We start from the raw sequence: 21012 nt of genomic DNA on the forward strand, positions 1-21012 counted from the left end.
ACATCGATCTAAGCAGAGTCCAAGCCCTCCTGCTTTCATGGCCATTTCCCCCAGGAATTGAGAATTTTAGGGAAGACATCATGAACAGGAGACACTGCTGCCAGGGTAGGGGAATGTGCGCATAGAGGTGCCCCACTCTGCAAATAAGTTGACATTAAGCACTGGCTTTGAGTCAAGTTTCCTGCCCCATCCTTTATTTCAAGTCTGTGATGATGTGTACAGACATAGCCTAACACCAGAGAGCAGAGACTATTCTTGGACTTCTCTCACACTATTGCATCTTTAGTTCTTCTCAAGGGCTAGCAACAGCCAATAAATTAATAGTTTCACAATTTCCAGTTGAAACACTTTTCATGGGAAGATGATACTTTCAACTAAATGAAAATTGCTGAAGAAAGTGTCTGCTTCCCTGAGTGGAAAGTTTCCTTGTCAGAAACCTAGGAATGGTACACCTTGGCTGTTCTGCTGTAGTTTGCTTGGTTTTTCTGTTTTGCTTTTTTTTTTTTTTTTTTGTTGGTTTTAGTAAAAAAATTTCCAGCTCCAGACTGCTACAGTGTTTACTGCTCTTCCCTGCACCATGTTGACTTTTCTCCCCCTGCCAAAGTGCTTCTTAAATCTCCTCTGAATATATGCTCTTACTGGTGGTGTTTAACAGCCTTTTCCTCCTCTTTCCCCCATTGTTATTTAAGACGATGCTTTTATTGCTCAACAGATTCCAAGAAGCATTTTGGATAAATGCTCTGTCAAAGAACACTTATGTACAGTTGAGCCATATTATATTCTATATGAATCAGTGCGGATGTTTCCCAAACAAGGTTAGATCAGCCAGATTTTCCAACTAGATTACACACAGCTTTTTCAGACATGGTCTGCTACCTCTGCTATTAATCCTCCTCATTGAGACTCACCTCGTTTTTGGACCATGTCATGTCTGCCCACCAGGGACAGGAGCATGCTGCTAACACTTTCTCTTAATGAGGATAACAATCCTATGACAGAGTAGCCTTGGCCAAATTTTATCTGTAGAATGTAGGGGAAAGGCTGATTTTGCAAAGCTAGATGGCCTCTCACCAGCCCTCATGGTTTTATTGTCTGTGATTTCTTGAGACAGATACCTCATTTAAATGGCCAGGAAAAAGAAAAGTCTACAGGATGAAGGAAATCTGTTTCACCAGCTAAGGATAATTTTGTGCCATGTTTTATTTTATACTAATGAAGATTGCCAAGAGCCTATTGATCAGTCCTTCTTGCCTGCTTTACCTGACCAGATATATGGAGAAGCTCAGGGAATACTGAATTGCTCTCTACCTGCCCAACACACTTTCAATGATGCATCTGCTACATAAAATGTGGTCCTTCAGGAAAAACTGAAATTCCACCTGAAGAACAGCAGCCTGACAGAGAGGTCTGCAATGGAGAAGCAACAAAAGCCCCATGGAGAGCAAAAGGAAAAACAGCTCTGGGGGAAAATGAGCTGAATGAAATGTTTCTTTAAAGAAACCATGGCACTTCTGAGCTGGTAGAATGAAGCAGCTGTGATATAAATAATGTCCCCAAGTGGAAAAAACCCACAAAAACACCAGCCATTCAGGCTCCATATGTTTCCAAACTCACACAATGGATGCTTTACAATGCACTTTTTGTCTGGAAATTGGGTGGGAAAGGGAGGTTCCTCACCCACCTCCTATACTAATGCAATAATCTTGCTTAGTCACAGAAAAAGGGAGAGAAAAAAGGAGAGAAAGTGATTAATAATCTGTGGGCAGCTGCTTACTTTCCAATTGGTTGTCCAGGAGGGGTGTGCTCCACTTCAAATCCTGCTTGTCTCAGTACATCAATCACAGTGTTGTTACCCAGGAAGTGACCTAAAATACAGGTAGAAAATAGCACTGTCAATCAAACTACCACTCTCACTCACTTGAGTTTCTCCTGTTGGAACAGCAGCTTTGGGAGTCAAGGGTGCCAAAAACTAGACCAGAGGGACAGCATGCAGCCCAAACACTTTCTTCTTCCATCTCATTTATCCCTCCCTCCCCTCACATGGCCAAGGGACTGGGTGGAAAATAGGAAACCTAGATGGGTTGCTAGTCTTGCACTGTGACCATTTTTAGGATGTACACTGATTAAATAAATTTCCAACATGGAGATCAGAATGACCCTGCAGTGGCAAAAGGATATTACTAGGGCTTTGACTCTTGAAATGGAATAACTTACAACCCTGACCATCACTGCTCATGGACATCTGCTCATGAAGAGAGTCAGGCTGCTGTAATGCATGTTCAGCAGTTGTCTGACTAAAACCACAGTGATTCAGGAACTGCCTCATCAGCCATTCAGCCACCTGCACAGAGGGGCTGGGAGGAGCTGGGATGGTAACCTTATCTCTCCCAAAACACGAAGATTTAGTCCTGTAATTCAGGGCTCTTTGTTAGAAGTGTAAAGGTCACATTCCTATTCACAGAAGTAACAAGGAGCCCAGTAAGTATTGCAGTGTGTACAGGCCTTGAAAGAGTTTACTTAAGGGAGTCCCATATACTTGAAATCTGAACCAAATCCCACCGGAGTCAATGGGAGCCCTCAAAGGGCTTTGGGCACAGACTCAATAAGGGAGTGTAATCCAGCCAAAGCTTTCAACTTATTGTCAGAGTCCCTCACTGTTTGCAGGATGCGTTGGATATATAAAGGCAGAAAAAAGTCCACAAACAGATTTATTAAAATCCACATAGCACTGTAACCTGTCTCCAAATGCAGCCATGAGTGACATGGAGGAAGAACAGAACAATCCTCTTCCATTATATCCATTAACTTCCAGCTCTGCAGGGCCGGGTGACCCCCATTTACAGCCAGGTCACTGAACCTCACTGCAAGCTCTGAACAGATCAGAATTCACCAGGAATGTGCCCAAGTCTCCCTGTGCCTCTGGCACCTCAGAGGAGGGAGTTCCACCACGCTGTGGGGTGTAAGAACTCATTCTGGTTTGCTGCTGCTGCTTGGAGAGCGTGTGCTTGCCTGAAGTACAGTGAAAGTGTTTGCAGGAGACATTTCTGACTGCCTGGCTCCACAGCAGAGCCAAATTGCACTGAAAAAACCAAGGCAGGCAAGAAGTGCCTGAGTCTCCCTCCCAGAACACCGCTGTGCAAGGAGCTGGTGCAGCCACCAGCAGAGTCACTTCTGGGATTCTTCGCCCACCCTGCACAAAGTCCTGATGAATTTGAGAGCATTCAGCCCCCAAGATTTGCTCAGCCTGCATCCCTCTGCTCCCACTGCCAACAAGGGCGCTAACTCGCCTCAGTTGTTGGAACGATGTAGCTGTATGGCTTTGAGCGCAACTTGCAAGCGCTGGTAAGAGCTTTTAGCCAAAAGACATTTATTTAAATGATTAAATGTACATTTGCAGAGCCCTAGTGTGTTCCAGGATTCCTCCACTTCCTTTTAAGAAAACTCAAAATTTGATTTTCCCCTTTCTAACTTACTTATAACAAAAGCCAAAGCAGCAAAGAACAGTCCCAAAAATGTGTTATACACCCTCAGAGATTCAAGAAATGAGACATTTGTGAATGATTAACTGGATTTGATCATATCCTGTTTTTTTATGCAGTGGCCAAGGCAAACAAAGGTCCCCATTCTGTCACTGGCAAAGTGACACTGAGGAGCCAAAGTCAAAGGTATCAGAGTCTGAGACGTTTCCGAGTCCACTTTATTTTCCCTGAGCCAGAGTCTTAAATGCCAAAAGATTTCTTAATGTAAATAATTGTCCTGATTCCAGCAAATCTTTGACAAGATGACAGCACAAGAGAAACCAATTTTAACTCTTCTAAACTCAGGGGAAGAAAGTAACTATGCAAAAGCTCTGACTCCTCATTCATACAATGGTAGGTCAGTCAACAATGTCAGCTCCTCAGCAGAGCCTGCAAGTCCCTTCAGGTGATGGATGAAGACCAAAAGATGACACTTCCTGGACCTCCCATTCCTGCCCTCTGTGTTGATACCATGCTGAAAGCTGCCAGCTGCTGGGAGTGGTGATCTGCTGGGCAGCATGGCCACAGGGTTTGTTCTTTTAATTTTGCCTTTCCTAACTGGAAGGAATGCCAGCTTCCATTAAAAACCCCTCAACTTCAGATTCCCAAATAAATTAAAATCTTAATTACAAATATCCATGCAAACATCATAGTTATTTCATTGTATGTCCACAATCCAACACATACTAAAATATTTTCAATGCTCCAGTTCAACCAAGAGAACAGAAATAAAAAGAAATAAAAAAATCAAAACCAAAATCCAAATTTGAGCTGGCCCTCAAATAATTCTTCATTCCACATACATCAACAGAGCCTGAAACTTTAACAACTACTAAGAAATGGCATGAGCAAGCCATTGCAAAACTTAACCTTTAGACTCTGCTTAAAATTTACCTGTTTGTATTATCCCAGGTACATCTGGGTAAGTTATCACCCATCTCATCAACAGCTTGCCCTGTAAATGCATCCTCTCCACCTGATTGAGGACTTCTGACTTCTGTTTATCTTAACTTCACTGTCCAGTCAGAATTCACATATTAATTGTTGTTTTTGTATCCACCTGTTCATTTTACATCATGGTAATGCTGTTGTAGACAACTTATGCCCACCACAAGCAACCTGAAATCATGTTCTACTTTAGCGATTGAAAATGTGAAATTATGCATGCTCAGACCAGCAGTCTTTGCCACCCAACACAGACATTTCCCAACAGTGATTCATGTGATCCCATGGCAAGGAGGTCTTCAGGATCAGAGATGTGGAAGAGAAAGTTTTAAGGAAAAAGGTGGCACCGGAGAGGTCCAGTGTAGGTAGGTAATGTGAAACACGAAAGGTTAAAGAATTCCTGGAAGAATTGTCTTGGCCTGCCTCCTGCTGTGAAGTCCATAATAATTATCCTTCTGGTTTTAAAATCCAGGAAAATCTTCTATGTGAGAAATATCTTACATAAACTAACTCCCCCTAGTCACACACAACTTGAGATAAGGACTCACTTGTTAAATATTAACAACAACAGAATACTTTGACAGCCTGTGTGATGAAAACAAAATAACCTGCCTATCAGAGACAATTAAGCTCATCATCAGTGAAAAACATCAAATTGCTGCTCATATGTGCAAATAGAGTATGCAGTAACTGTCATATTCTTTATAACATCACTGGATTTACTTTTTATTTATAGATATGAAATAAATGAGCTTTATATAGATATGTGTATGTGCATGTATGCTTCTGCTTAAATATTTTAAAAATTTCTCTTCCTGGCCTGGGAAAAACCTCAAGAGTATATAACTACTGAAAATTTAGTGCATCTAGAGATATATCAGACAGGCTAGGGAGGCAAGGGAATGATCTTGCATTTCCATCACTATTCCCTCTTCAGTCTAAACCTGAATAAACCATTCCTGCAGTATTAACCAAATTTATCTTGACAGCTGATGAAAACTGGATCCAAGAGGTCAGAACATCAGCTGCCTTGGGAAATCCATGGAAGTGGAAAAGGAGAGAAAGCAGACATAAAAGATTTTCTACACAGGGACCTGAAGAGAAAGTCTGTACTTGGGCATGGAGACGTGCAGAGCAGCCACCCCTAACAGTTTAAGATTAAAAGTGCCCAGGTGTGGATGCAATTCTTTTACACTCTAAGGATAAGGAGATACTCATGGGATTTGCTTGAGGACAAGATCCAGTGCTCAACACAGTAATTCTGTTGTTTAAACACAAACTCAAGCACAGTAGAGTGGTCAGTGTGGCTGCTGCACTTAAGAGGGGGTTTCTTACTAAATTTGATGAAGCCAAGATTATCCTCCTTTCACTCACGTCTTGTTTTTTCGAGACAAGGATCTGGAGACAGTGGAGGAACACATTATACAGCATGGCTGCTAACATTAATCATAGATCTTCCATTCCTGGTTTGCTCTTTTATTTTTAATTAGGAACTGTGCTTTGGACTACAGAAAGCAGATCCATGTAATGTGTTTCCTTATCTCCCCAAGGTTTCATTTTTCACTGGTAGAAAGAAAGAATAAACCATCAATTAGGGTTGTTTTTTTTTTACTAAAAAACACGTAAAAAAAATACATTAAATATACATGGTTTCCTTAAAGCACGTCCATGCACAAACACACTGCTGAAAGAATGCATTTTCTTCCTTTCTTAGTGGGATATCCTGAGGCAGAGAGAAAGACACTTCTCAGTCAGCTCTTGACAGCCATGTATTTTCTAATTGACCACATAAACTAAAGCTCTCCTTTTCCATTTCAGACATCCTAGTGACCCTCGTCAATAACCTAAGCATCAGGTTGCATCCCTCAAAAGTTAGATGAACTTGGGTGTTCCTACACAGAAAAATTATAACCATGTTTTGATGACAGAAGCAGAAAAAAATGTTTTTAAGCAAATGTTATGTACTTTATCTAGGTTTAGAGATCTACTACAAATTACTTTGTCTATTCTTTTCGCAATTCTTTGTTCCACGGCTTAGAAGGATAACGGGGTACAAAGGAGCAGGAGATAATTCCCTCACAAAGGACCTCCATTGCCAGAGCCTTTGAAGTTGTGCTAAAAAAGCCTTGCTAGCCATTAGCTGACACACAGCAGAAATCTGAACTGTTTCCATGCACACTACAAGCAGAGCTATTTTCTGCACAATTAGTCATAAAAAGGGCCAATGTAAACTGTGTCGGGAGGTCTCAATTCTTTACATTCTCCACACAGTGAATCAGACATTATGTATAACGTTTTGTTGCCATTTAGACCTTGGGCTGCTCTGCAATCAGGAGGCGGCAGCCTCTATTCCTCCTTCTCCCTTGATGCTGATTCTCAAGCCCCTTGGCAGCACCACAGTGTTTATGGTAGGAAGGCTTCACAAGAATTAGTGTAGGGAAAAAGGCAAAGGGCTGAGAGCTGCCCCTTCACACTCGGGGTAAATACTTTGTGGTCCCTTTGCCTGCTGCCTCTAAAACTGCATCTCCATTCCTCTTAATCTACAATGGTCAAAGCTGTGTATTTTGGAAGCTGAAAGATGAATTTGTCAAGATGAGGCTGTAGTAAGGAGCTGCAGCAAACACTCCAGGCAATTACTTTTATTTGAATTTGATGATTTCTCCACTATAGCATTCCAGTCTGACCCAGAGGTCTCTGGTAACAGCAGGAATTTACTGGGAACCACAGGCCATCCCACAGTACTCTCTTCTCACACGACACATGTTCCAGGGACCCATGGTGGGGAATCAGTGTTGTGGATAAAACCTCCCAATTTTTAATTCTCTTTCACTCCTTGTCCAGTGTATTTCTTTGCTAATGAATAACATGCTTTAAAAAGTGGAGGCTCTTCAGCCTTCCTCATGATGACCTTCACTGCCAGACAATTGCTCCTCTTTGTTCTTGAACCACTTCCTTGAAAGCTCACTCTAGTGGTAAGGATGGCCTTGAAAAAGTGTCTTGAATGCACTTTAACAAGGAGCCAATGCTGGATTTGTGCAGATCTTGCTTTTGCAAGTTGGATCTAGATGTAACTGAAAGATTCCCCCAGTCTGAGTAACCCTCTGATATGAAGTGTCTTATCAAGGAATGATACCAGGTAATGGATTAGGTGGGTGATCTGCAGCACCTAGGCATGAGTATGATGTTAGGACAGCCTGAATATTTGGCTTTTAAATTTTACTGATAATGTGAACAAAACTCATGCTTGTGGGGATCTAATAGGGGAAGGAGTTTTCTGGAAATGGCTTGAAGGAACACAGCCTACCCCAGTTGGTAGGAAACATGAGCCATACCATGCCACAAGATGAGACATGCAGCCCTACCACACCAGACCAGATGTAACAAAAGCCTCATAGAGGCTGGTGTTCAGGTTTGAAACAAGAGCTCTGTGAGCTTTCCAAAGAGAAAGGGACTATCAAAAGCCTCACCTTCCAGAAAAGTCTGTCACCCCAGGTTGCTGGCTTTTGCTCTGCTTCAGGACATGGTTTTGCACTTGGAAATTGCAGCATTATGCAAAAAGCTGTGAAGGAGAGCTGGAGATGCAGGGAATGAGCTTTCCTCTTCCCCTATTTGGCAGGAGTATCCAAGCCCAAAGCATGCCTTAAAAAATACTTTGCACAAGCCACGTGCAATCGTCCTGCAAAGCAGGCTTTCATCATAGACTCCTTACATCATGCCACCCGTTCTCCAAGCAGATGGAGAAATCATTTTCCCTCTTGTTTGATGTTGTTATTCTATGCAGTTGTGAGGAACTGACTCATAGCCACTTTTGGACAGTCACGGGAATCAGAGCAATAACACATAAGAAGCCAAAGCGTGCAGCATTTCCAACGTCCAGTAATCCTCCCATGGCTCCCTTCATTCTTTTCTTGCATGTAATCACCTCTCTCCCCTCTCACCCGAGTGCACTTAAGAGAACAAGCTCTGGAGAAAGGCCACACCGTAGCCAGAGGGAGAATGGAGAGATGAGGGGCCAAAAGTTGAGGGGGTTATTCCAGATTGACGCCAAGCTAATAGAGCACAGATTTGTGCTTCCCTGGGGTGTCTCGGAGATCTGCAGTGCAATTCTATACTTGGAGCATCTTAATCTGAAGGACAGACAGATTCCCACAGACTTCTATTTCCTTGCTGCCCCCAGGTATAATGAATTCCCCCAATGTCTCTCCGTTTCTGATCTTCCTTTCTGCGCAGCCCTTCTAAGGGTATGGAGCTATTGTTGAGGAACTCACATGTCACACCATGGAAATCCTTCTCCAGAAGCACCCTGGAGTGCAATGTACACTCAACAGGCTCAGCATTTGACAGAGGGACAGAGTTCACCAGTTTGGAGCTAGCTCCTTGCTGGTACAGCCCTCTGTTTCCAGTTTCAATGCAGTGCCATAATATGAGCTCAGCAACTCAGTTCTCTGCTGTCTTCGAAGTCTTGGAGCACTTTCCCTGGCAGACTTGCCCTAAACATATGTGGTAAACAATAAAATGATTTTTTGGGGAGGAAAAAAAAGCTCCATTTTCTTCCAAGTCTAAACCAGCTGTTTCACTTGGGTTCAGAAAAACAACAGAAGTAAGAGCTAAAGTGAGATCACCTCCTAAGAATCTCTTCTGGCCTCTCCGTCAGTTTGTAGCTGCCTCAGACATTTCCAAATGAAGTGACTGGTCTGTGCTAATGAGTCTCACTGGAGAGGATGGCACCTCCACAGAGCAATTCACTCCAACATCTCAAACACTAGGTTTGGGAAGAACATGAGCCCTCTGTGCAAGTCTCTTTCCATCGACCATATGAGCTGAAGGAGCTCCTTTAGCCTTGGTGTCTGTTAGACATGGCATGGTGACCCACCAAGCCACCCTGCTACTGCCCAGAAGCTCCTGAACACTGCACAGAGCCCATCCTTCCACCATCATTCCTTTTTCTGCCCCTTTTTCTGTCCCCCGCCTTTCTTGTCATGCCAGAGTTTGCACAGGACAGGGAGCTATGTTGATCGGGGTTTTGGTTGATTATAGGGCCATTCTGGCTATTTCATATTCTTGCTTCACCTATGTGGCATTAGAGGAGTTTTCCACAGAGAGAAGGTCCAACACAGGATGACAATTTCACCATATATTCTTAAAAAAACATAGGATCCCTTAAGAGTCAAACAACAAAGCCTGAATATTTGAAGTGTTTATTCTGTAAAATGTATTGGTTGTGTTTGCTGGTATAAGCTGCATCAGCTTACCAGGGCAAAAATCTGGAGGAGGAAAATTATATGGGCAGGGCTGAAACAGAAGTTTGATTGATTTTGTCCCCAGGTTTTACTGTGAGTAAAGACAGGGCTTACTCAGTCTGAGATACTGCATGGAGAATGGTTATTGGCATTTTCCCCTCTATCAGAATGCCACAACTAGATGTGATTTTATTTTTTCATTGTTTTTGTTTATTCTATTTTTTTAAGGTGCATGCTCCTCACTGAACTTATTGTTGGGAATGTACCTTTCTACAAAAGGGTGTGACTGGAGGTGTATGCCAGTCATGCAGCTGTGTGACAGGGAACATGTCTCTGTGTCCCTCATGGGACCCTCTCTAATAGACAGGGTCGATGTACAAAATCTTGGAACTTCACCATCCCTAACACTGCAGCAGAAGAGAAGGAAATGATTCTGAGGAAAATCTGGAGAAAACTCAGCATCTCTGAGAGTCTTCCCAGGGTGCTGGAGGCATTTCTGGGACCATCAGATCCCCCAAGTGCAGACAGTCTGGTGTGCAATGTTTTAAAATTCTTTGCCAGCTGTCACCAGTGCCTCAAGAAATGAAGAAACTAGTGAGGAAATGCAGCCTCCTTTTGTACCCAAGGTGCCTTATTACTGCATGTGCAGCCTTGCTGAAGTAGACAACCCTCTCCCACCTGAACCACAGTTAGCAGCTCTTTCCACGGAAGCTGCTGCCAGTCCCTGGACATCCAGTGCAGGGCAAGCAGCCTCTAAGAGAAGTGTTTCATATCCCATCACAAATCCCCTGAGCCATCCCCAAACAGCCTGGAATGCATGTGGACCTGCTTGCCAAAGCCAGGCACAGGTTGGGGTAGGGGGGAGAAACTAGATTCCCTAACTCCAGCCTTCTCTGCAAAGAAGGTAACTGTGAACATAGCACTGAAACACCTCAAGGACTTGGTGGAGTCAGAGCTCAGGGCAGCTTCGGGCCTTGGAAAGCTCCTCAGTCAGGATGACAGCTTTTTGCAAGCAGAGTATCTCACTGGACTTGTGGAGGCATCTCTGACGCCCAGAGAGGACCAGACCATGTGGGACCGCAGCTATTTTCAGCACACAGCCAGTGCTATGAAATGCAGCACCTCTGCTTGACTTTGACAAAGGCTTCTGGCAGGTAATAAGGACGGACTAAATGGCTTCTTACAGGAAATAAATAGGGATGAGGGCCATGGTCTATCTACAGGCTCAGTAGTGAGCTGGGCTCTTGAGTCTGTCCTTTTTTGGCCTCATGGATGCATTTGACTTCTACAATATACTGTGTCCACAATGTAATCAAGCCTGGTGTGAAACTGCACTTCACTGTGTTTGCTTTCAACCTGCTTCCCCCAGTTCCTCTAGTTTGCACAAGACAGCTCTAAACTGAATTAAACAGAACTTTATTCTGCTCTAGTGTGAGATCAAACCATTCCAGGAAAGTTATTTGGGGGCAATGTCTGTTGAATCTGTGAAATTACTTCAAAAGACTACAAGATGAACTGTCATTTTCTGTTTGAAAAGCAGTTTGAAAACCACAAATCAAAGCTCCCAGTTGGCAGGACATGGATCCTTGCTTGTTCTTTCTGGTTTTGACCTCTCAGTCAATTATTCTACAGACTACACTGCTTTCTTCATCTATTCCAGGAGCCCCTTCCTGGTGGTTTATTTGGATTGTGGACGTCTCATAAGTGAAAAACGTGGTGACGCCTTAGCACAAAACAGAGTGATTCCTCAGCCAATTGCCAGCCCCCTGGAGTTTATGGACACAGGACAAGCTCCTTGCTGGAGCAGAGAGTACTGATGCTTTCTACCCCATGGACATAGAAAAACAGAAACCATTTCACCAGACTTTTTTTAAAAAGAAAACTGCTCAAGGAAACCAAAGTTAAGCCTCCTTAGGCAGGATATTTTTTTATCTACAAAAAAACCTCACATTGTTAAGACTGACTGTGGCTCATTCTTTTCCCAGAAAAATCCAGCTGGCCACTGGATGTCACTGTTGTTGCAGAAAAACACCTCTGAAAGTTCACAAATGAGGCTGTGAATAAGGTGAGTGTCACCCCAACCTGGAAATGGCCTTTTCTTCCAGGTAAATCAGCACAGCGCTGGTGGCATCTGGAGGCTGCCCAGCCAGTGCAAAACCTGGAGGCAGGACACCCTTGATGGTCTCCATCAGCAGCTGAGGGCAAGTCCTCCAGGGAGCTGATGGACCCTGATTCACCTGTGTGCAGGTGTGTGTCCCCTCCTCCTGCTGGATGCCCACTGGTTTTGCTGAGACATGTCCCTGCTGAGCACAACAAATCCAACCTGGTCTCCAGTTTGGACTCACCCCTTTCTCTTTAGCCATGCACACTGCAGCAGGCATGGTTCCAAGCCTGTCCTTGATCATGGAATTAAAGGCAATTACACGTAGTGCTGCTCTGTGGTTTGAGCTGGCGCTGCTCTGAAGGCAGCCTGGTGCAGCTGCACCCCTCGCAAGGCTTGAGCTAATTGCTCCATCGAAAACTGCTCTCTGCTACCTAGATCATTTGCCACCTCACAAGCTACACCAGGCATCTGCAAATCCATTCAACCTCACAGCTGAAACCTGCCCTAAAAGACCATCCTCAGCCTTATAATTCAGCTAAGGATTCCTTATAATGAGCCTTGCCAGTACAGGCAAGGGGCTTTTTCAAGGAGTGCTTTGAGGCCCTAGGCTGAGGTCCTTCCCACAGAGTGGAAAGCAGGAGAAATAAGCCCCAATAGTCCATAAAACACCCTCAGATTGGGGTCAGATGCTTCTGTGACGTTCCAGGAGGGGCAAACTCAGACTTGTTTCCCACCTTACACTCCAAACCCAAGGCTTGCTGCTTAATTCATGCCTGACATTGGGAAGCAAACCCCCAAAACAGGGTAGATCACACTAACAAATACTTGCCTCTGAGGAGAAAAGGAAGGCAGAAACTCACTACAGATATTTGTGAAGCTACTGAATATGGTATTACAAGACCCTGAGATACACATGTTGTTGGGAGAGATCTGAAGCACCTACATCTGGAGCTCTGTCTCCTTGGAAATGCAAAGCATGCCAAAGACGTGGAATAATAGAAAACTGGACTAGAAAGTACCCATTTTAGTGCATCTAAATGTCATAAACCAGGATCAGCTCTGCCTGGGCATGATGGATCATAAACCAGGACCAGCTCTGCCTGGGCACAATGGATCGCATAAGTTTTACGACTAAGGATGTTGGTATAAATTAGAATAAGGACTTCCAGAGGACACTGACAGCATCAGGAGATTCCATGGCTGTGTATTTTCTTAATTACTTTTTCTTTCTTTAAAAAGCAAAACTGAAGAAAGACATGCTTTCAAGGACAGAAAGTCCTTTGGCTAAAGGTGCTGTGGTGGAAGCATGGGGAGTTTCCAGCCAGCAATGGCAAATGCTCTACCAGAAGGGTCAGTAAATCTTATCTGTCAGAGAGACCATCTGTGTGGTGGGAAAAGAACAGAACATAGTCCTGCAGTAGTTAAAGTTTCTCAGCTGCAAAGGTGCTGTATGAATACCTATCCCAGCCCAGCAAAGATGAGCTTCATCCTACAAATGCTTCCATTTGTAAGCTACTCTGGGCATGCAAACAGTTGTATCAAGCCCCCCACATCCCCATGGACAAAGGATATCTTGCTCACAAATTTAAAATTTAATTGACTAGAAGTCTTGGAAAGCTGTATTCCTCAAGTACTAATTCATATATGCTATGTCTATGGAGAAGTTCTTCTTATTACAAACTTATTCCCTGTTAGACTATCAAATGTGTCTTTACATTCCATTCATTACTAGTTATTTTTGTGAGTTTCACCCACACAGATCTATTCTCAGCCACACGGCCAAACATCCTGACCAGTTTCAATTTAGGGTTTTTTTCTATATAAATACACAGAATTTCTATATACATCCATGTTTTGAGCAAGCAGAAATATTTGATTTGAGTCCCCACTGCAGTTCTCTGGTTTTACACTGGTATAAACAGTAGTGGTTTCCACTGTTATCTCCTGCTGCCCAGCTGTTAACACTGGGGAAAAGGAGCAACAATGAAGGCAAGCACAATTTATCTGAACATCCCCTCATAATATTGGCCCAGGGAGCAGACTTCTAGTGAAACCAAAAAGAGGGAGATTCAGTGCTCCTGTGAAGTTTTCCTGATACAGCTGTCCACTCTGACACATGGTCACATTCAAAAGCTGACTAAGTTATTATGGAAGTTCAGAAACCTCAAAATATACACAACAGCTTTTGAAAAACATTGTGGTTGTGTGGGTTCGAGCGTGCTTGAGGAACATGTCAAAATCCAAACAAACAATCCTCTCCTTCACCCCTTTCTGTTAACACACGAGTGTGTGAGCACATCACCAAGCTTGCAATTTGTAGCTCTGTTATTCACAGCCCTCATTAAAGAATAACAGCCCCTGTTTGAATATCACGAGGCAAAATTGTTCGCACATGTGGACCAAACAGACACACCAAGGCTGCACCCTTATGGTTTGTGAGTGACAAGCTTAATAAGATTACGCTTGATCTTTCTCTTAATAAAGCTGGATGACATTCAAGCAAAGCCTGGGGTTTTTTTTAATGGTACATTAAGGGAACCCAGAGTTTGGCACAGCTGGAGGCCTGAACCATCGAACAAAACTTGGCACTGCCAGCACTCCCTTACAATCTCAGACCTCACATAATGAATATTTATATCTATATATACAGACATGCACATATATTAAATACCTATCATTAGCTGGTCAAGGTCAATGCTCTGGGTAACATAGCTGGATGTAATACCAAGAATGATGATGGCTCTTTTTTTTTTTTCCTGTGTTATGAATCACACAAATTAAGCAACCCACAGTTTATAGAGTCTGCAACATGATGGACTGCTTTTAAACCACACATACCGAAGGGAAGGAGAACAACTCCAAGAAATTACAAAAGCAAAAGAGAAGTGTCATCACCTTACTGTTTAAACTTGAACACAGCAGAACACGGAGACTCCTGCTTAACTTTAATAACACCAGCAGCCTCAGCCGGCTCCAGGGAAGCAGTCGTTTGCTTGAGATAAGTCAGGGATCATGTGTTTTGAAGCTTTATGGGTTAGAAGCTAAATAGTGTTAGCTGAGTCACACTGATTTAAGCCATCACTGCAACTGGACCAAAGATTATAAAAGACAGATCATGAAGAAATCAGTCAGAAGAAGATGAATTACTGAATTTTTATTGGGGCAAAAAAAGATAGATCTAGATCTAGATATATAGATACAAAAGAAAAATAATCCCTCCCCAACTAACACTTTACTTTTGGAAAAGGAAAGCTTCCATGAGGACAAATTGAACATTCCCATATTCTCTCTCCCTCATCTCTGTTGGCTATGCCCTTTATCAGCTCTACAGATGGGTCTCAGGACTAAACAGAGTTCATGATGGAGCTGGTATCTAGTCGTACACAGGATGGGGATAGTCGGGATAGTCTAGACTCCGTAGCTCATCTGCCAAAAAAAAATATTTTTTTTGATAGTCAAAATAGTTCCCAAATTACATTAGGAATACTGATGAGGAATTTAGGAGTACTGGAATACTGTCTTTGCTGTTTCCAAAACAAACCAAATTTTTTTTTTAAATCACAGTTTTATTTCAAAGCCCACTGCAATGATTTACTGAAATGGAATATGCATACATTTAATTTCAAAAAGAACACAAACACGGACATTAAATTAAACACTTTGCAGAGCCTGAATTTTCTTCCAGGTTTTTGTTTTGGTGAGAAAATGAAAACGTTTTTGTTCAGCATTAACCCAATATAACTTTTCCTTCAGTCATCTGGTTCAGCCAACAAAACAAGACATAAATCATTTCCACTGCTCTAGACTGAGTTCAGGTCTTGTTAATGTGGATGAATTCCTGATCCTCGGCATCTCTCTTTTTCTTGAGATCTACCTGCAGTACCTTAAAGCCTGAACATGGTGGTGGGATATTCCCTGGCTGTTAAAGTCATATCCACAGACAAGAGGTTCAGAGCCAAAATACCACTTTGCAACTCCCATCTACTTCTCTTAAAGTCAGCAACGAGACTCCCATTGAATCCAAGGGAGCTGATCAGAGATTTATGCTACAGAAAAGCACATAAGGAAACTGTGCTTCCTTCTGTCTTCAACTCATAGCACTCAATTTGCTTCTGGAGCTGCAAACCTGTCCAGTCTAGCTCTTTACCCTAGAATTTACAATGCTTCAAAGTTTCTCCTTGTGTGCAACCTGATCAGAAGCTGATTAAATTCAATGAAAATTGCCTAGAAGGCATCTCCTGTGCAATGTGGGGTCCTTACTTCCAGCTGGTTTGAAGACACCAGAGCTCCAGAGCACTGAGCACACACAGTTACAGGTGAGCAGAATGTAAACAGCAGACAAGGTCCTCTTGCCTAAAGAGTGGCCCCTTACCACTTGCCTCTTGTGGCAAAAGTGTGCCTTCTTGAAGGAATTCAGCTCATAATTACACAGTTAAATAATTATCTGCTCCTTTCAGCAGATGAAACGGAGATAATTCTGACTGAAGTAAGAAATTCATTGCTGGCCCTAATGACATTTTTGTGCCCAAACCCTGCAGAACTTTTCATTCAACTGAACTAGACCTATGATGCTCTCACACTGTATTTTGGCTGAATAATCTGGGCTATTATATAAACCCTTTGGCACTGGCCTATCCCAGATTTCTCCCAACTTCCACACTTTTTGTCACAGCCAAGTTTGTGCAGGAAACAAACCACTTTTTGATTGAGGCCAATTAGCTCAAGAATGTCAAAAGAAGAAAAAAATCAAAAGGCTTTGGGTCAGTGACAAGAGCAATAGAAAGGCCAACAAAATGAAAGGGACTCATTCTGAACATGCTTTTGACTATGTCAGGGTCAATTCCCAATGGAGTGAAACAAGAAAAACATTCCTTGAGAGATTCGAGATCTGTCATGAATTCCCAAGGCACATTAAGAAGTCTCACTCTCCCCTCTGCCTCTCATTCTTTTCTGAGGTACATCATGGGCTCCAGGAGGATGATAAATCTGTACATCACCCACCCATTATCATACAGAGGATGATTAGAGATCTGTACAGTGGCCCCAGACATTCGAAGTCACAATGAACCAAGGGTTAGGGAACCCTACAATTATGTTTCACAGTTTCTCATATTTTTGGGGAAAAAAACAACAGAAATCAAAATTCTATTTGATAATATTTTCTTTGTGGATGAGATACTGGGAGTCCTCTCAAGAAACACTCACTTGGATTCCTTGCAAAGTAACTGGTTTGTGCCCCTGCTGCTCCATCCTTACAAGAAGCATAATCTTTTTTCCTCCCAGAAGGACACATTTCTCCCATTACATGCCTATATGTTGATAAATTTGGTGATGACTGAACTTTAGAATAAACTTCAGGATACTGCAATCTCTGTCTTTCCCACCACCACCACAATGCTCGTCACTGACTCCATGTCTAGGGTGAGGAGCCCCACCAGAGCAGCAGACACCTCTTTTTTCCAGACTTGGAGACATCAGACTCACAGACTTGTCAGTATTGGAACCAAAGCTCACCTTTCAAGTTGTTTGAAGTATGAATTCAAAGGATTACTAAATATCAGTCTTAGAAGGAATAAGGCTTCTATAGGGGGGAAAAACATCACTGGTTTCCAGCTGAGCTTTTTTTAATGACAGACTTTGCACTTCCTAATCTGTTTGGAAAATAAATGCCACATGGCATGTTAATATACTGAGCAAGGGACAGTCAGGCTCCCAGCAAATAATTCATAATGACATCTTTTGGGTTAGATTTTATGATGCTCTTTGTAGGACAATGCCACGAGTTGGTCTTGAGTATTTCACCATGAGAACAAAATATTCCTCCTGACATCTAGCTCTGTGTTCATGGGTTCATTTTTTCTGATGATTAATTCTGAGTTCACGTAGAGTGTGTTCAAGATTACACGGATTCATATTCAGTTGACCATATCTGAGAGGATTATTTTAGTGTGCCCCAGTTTATGGCCCATGAAACATGATCCCTCTTGTCTCTCCATGTCTCTCCCTCTGCCAGCAGTATTATTCTAACAACCAGTGCTGAGAACTTGTATTATCAGCATAAAAGCAGAAAACAGCTATTCTTCTCTATGAAAACCAGCTCTCATTCGGTGCCTTACGCTTGCTTTGCTCTCAGAGCCAATAGCCAAGCAGAAGACATTAAAATATCAAAACATTTTGAAGGAAATGCCCTTAAGAAAAAAAATCTGCATTTTGGGTTTGCCACAGTCTTGATCACTTTTGGTGCATCTAGCGCGTATTTCTGCTGTTACTAGGGATACTAACCTGAACAAGATGAAACACAGTGAAAATATCCTGATGCCACCTGAAGCCATTGTTTGTGTCTCTGAAGAGCTGTGACACATGGATTACACTGGAAGGTGTTTCCATCTCTACCCAAGAGACTGGTGCTGGCAGCTCAGAGCTGATCTTGGCAGCCAGCAGGCAGATGTGCTGTCTAATAGTCTTGGCAACTTCTGACTATCTTTCCCATCATGGCATCATTATCTTGAGCTGACTGCCAGCTGGCCTGAACAGTGCCGGATGCATGAAATGCAGAGAAGCTTTCAACTGACAACACCCTGTAAATTATACATAGCACTGTTATTTCATATGCAGCCCCCAAAGATCTCAGAGCAGTTTAAGGATAGAAATCAGGTCCAAAGCTGTGACCCTTACTTAACAAGTCGTTAGCTAATTACAAAGCTGTCCCATTGAAATAAGCAGAGTTCCTCGAAAGAAGTCTGTTTAATGTGCAGCTGTACAGTTTGAAAAATGAAAATAAAAGTATTACTTACACTGGGGTTGTTTCTCAAAGCCACAGTTCTACTATATCCCCTTGGTGTTGTACCAAAGTAACAGAAATATGGAGTATTCCTATTCAAAAAAACCCATTCCTGGTCAGTAATACAGTTACTTTGGAACCGACAAATAATCGTTTCTCCAGATCTTCAGGCAACCTACAACACACTTATGTTTGGGTAAGTTCCTAAGTTCCCACAACTCAACAGCTGAACCAGAACTTCTGCTGCACACAATTGCCTGAACCAACAGGCAGCACAACTTGCTTGGGAGAAAGAGATGGATTTGAACTAAAACCCTTAAAGTAAAACCCCTCCAGCAATGAGCCGTAGTAAGCTACTGTTGCTCAGTATCATTACTGCTGTGACCAGAGTGCTGGGATTTTCTGTTGGTGTTATCATGCATCCCTTCCCTCACGTGTCACTGCCACTGCTCGCAGAAAGCAGAGGTTATATGCACTGTTCTATTGGAACAGAGGGCGCCTTTCACAGTCGCTCAGCAATTTTATTTTCCTTTGACTGATGCTGTCAACACGTTATCTGAAGTCTGCCTGCAGAGCAAGGGCTCAGTGAGAGTGTTTGCATTGCACTTGTGCGTTACGCTACACCCTGCTCGGGCACCCTCTGCCCATCACTCACCGAGCCCACTTTCTGATCACTTGACTGCCATTTGGACAAAGCCCAACTCCAGCCTCTCTGAGCACACAATAGTCAAAGAAGGAAAGATAGTCTTTTTCAGTTCAGTTTTCAGCTGAAAGTCAGTGAGTTGTGTGGTTATTGGTCCTTTTTTGCAAATAGAATTTTTCTGTAAATACTACACTTTCAGGAAAGAACCCACTTTTTTTTTCCATTCATTTTGGGTAGCTTCGATATGCAGCCTGTAGAATGCTTCTTTTGCAGATAGGAGTGAGACTAGCTTTCAGTAACTAATAAATACAACACATATACTTTATCAAAAGATCCTGAGTACAGTACTGCTGTGCAGTAGCAAATCAAGCTTCTTTTCTGTTCTTGTCTCTGAATATTATTACTATAGTTGATATATTCATGGAATTCCTTAGCTGATCACAGAAAAGAAAGCACACCTTAATGCTGACTAGCTGACATTAGTCTGTGACAGTCTATGAACAGCAAGGAATACTCTGTGCATCTGGAATTGCAGTGGAAATGCATCTTATCCAATTTTCCAGGAAAGAATTTGGCCAGGACATCAGAGTACAGAGTCTCTTTGCTAAGTGTGCTACTGGAGCATTACTCACAGCAGCTCCTGCCCAAAGCTTGTGAGTCACCACCAAAGAGAAGAGGGACCTCACGGTCCCCTGACAGCACATGGGGGGACGGCCAGTGCAGATGTACAGGGTAAAGAATTACTCCTGAGCTGCCAAGAGCTCCACCAGCACTTGGTTTTCCCTGCCATGGCTTTCTTCCATCCTTGGCTTGTGACAACTGAGAGCAGTTAATGGACAGCATGAAAGAGATTTGCCAGTCCATGGCACTGGAGTAGCAGAAGTGAGAGGCAAGGACAGGACTGCCACAACAAGGATTTGTTTCCTCCCCACTGCTGAGCTCCTTTTCCCTAACACTGCTTTGCTTTATTCAGCATCCAATATCTGGTCCTGAAAACGAATAATATTAACAATTCTGCATCCACACAAATGCAGATGCACAATACACACAGATACAAAAGGCATGTATATATTTTCCTGAAGAGGAAATATGGTATTTATGCTTTATAAGATGAACAAGGAGAAGAGAAAACCAAGAATTCTGGGCTATTGCCCAAACCACACAGCTTTGAAATCAGCGGTGCACTGAAAAAAAACCCACACAACAAAAAAACCCCTACACTTCCTTCCAAGAAAAGTGTCTAAGTTTTCCAATTTGTTTACGACTGATGTCTACCCACAAGAGACTAAATTCTGGGCTGGATGAGACAGGACTGGCATAAAACACCAAAAAGTTCTCCTTCCTGAACTGGGGAACAATATCTTAAGTGTTTGTACCTAGAGGCAAACCTGGTGTTGCAGAACTTTTTCTCCAAACTGCTCTTTCTGCTTTTAATTTCCAATGAATCAGCAAACACATCTGTAGGCTACTACTCTTCTACTCTTCCAGACCAATGCGCTCTGGTTTTTTTTTTTTTTAATTCTCAGAACTCATCTCTCTTTTCCTGACACCTGCTCACTGCTCCGTCTGAAATACAGTCCAGAAGTATTCAAGTACTTAGAAGTATTCAAGTTTCTTTTTCTGGAAGTCTCTTCTTAGCTCTGACTTTAATTAAATTGTATTATATGTGATGTAGAAACAAGCAAAGTTAGAAATATAGTAATTAAGGTAACTTGATTCTCTAACAGAGAAAGACAGGATCTCTAAATGCTTAGGCAAGGACTCTAATACAGTTATGCACA

The 21012-nt window shown here is 42.7% G+C and overlaps 1 protein-coding gene across 1 annotated transcript in view; it reads right to left on the bottom strand.

The window, feature by feature from the left end:
• TRABD2B (TraB domain containing 2B) overlaps positions 1-21012 on the bottom strand; it is a 262469-nt gene that overhangs the window by 38311 nt on the left and 203146 nt on the right. The window contains exon 5 of the mRNA XM_036388349.1: positions 1775-1865. Within this exon, the coding sequence (XP_036244242.1) occupies positions 1775-1865 (91 nt within the window). The remainder of the gene's footprint in view (positions 1-1774; positions 1866-21012) is intronic.

Source organism: Molothrus ater, chromosome 9 (genome assembly GCF_012460135.2).
Source record: "Molothrus ater isolate BHLD 08-10-18 breed brown headed cowbird chromosome 9, BPBGC_Mater_1.1, whole genome shotgun sequence".
Taxonomy (NCBI): Eukaryota; Metazoa; Chordata; class Aves; order Passeriformes; family Icteridae; genus Molothrus; species Molothrus ater.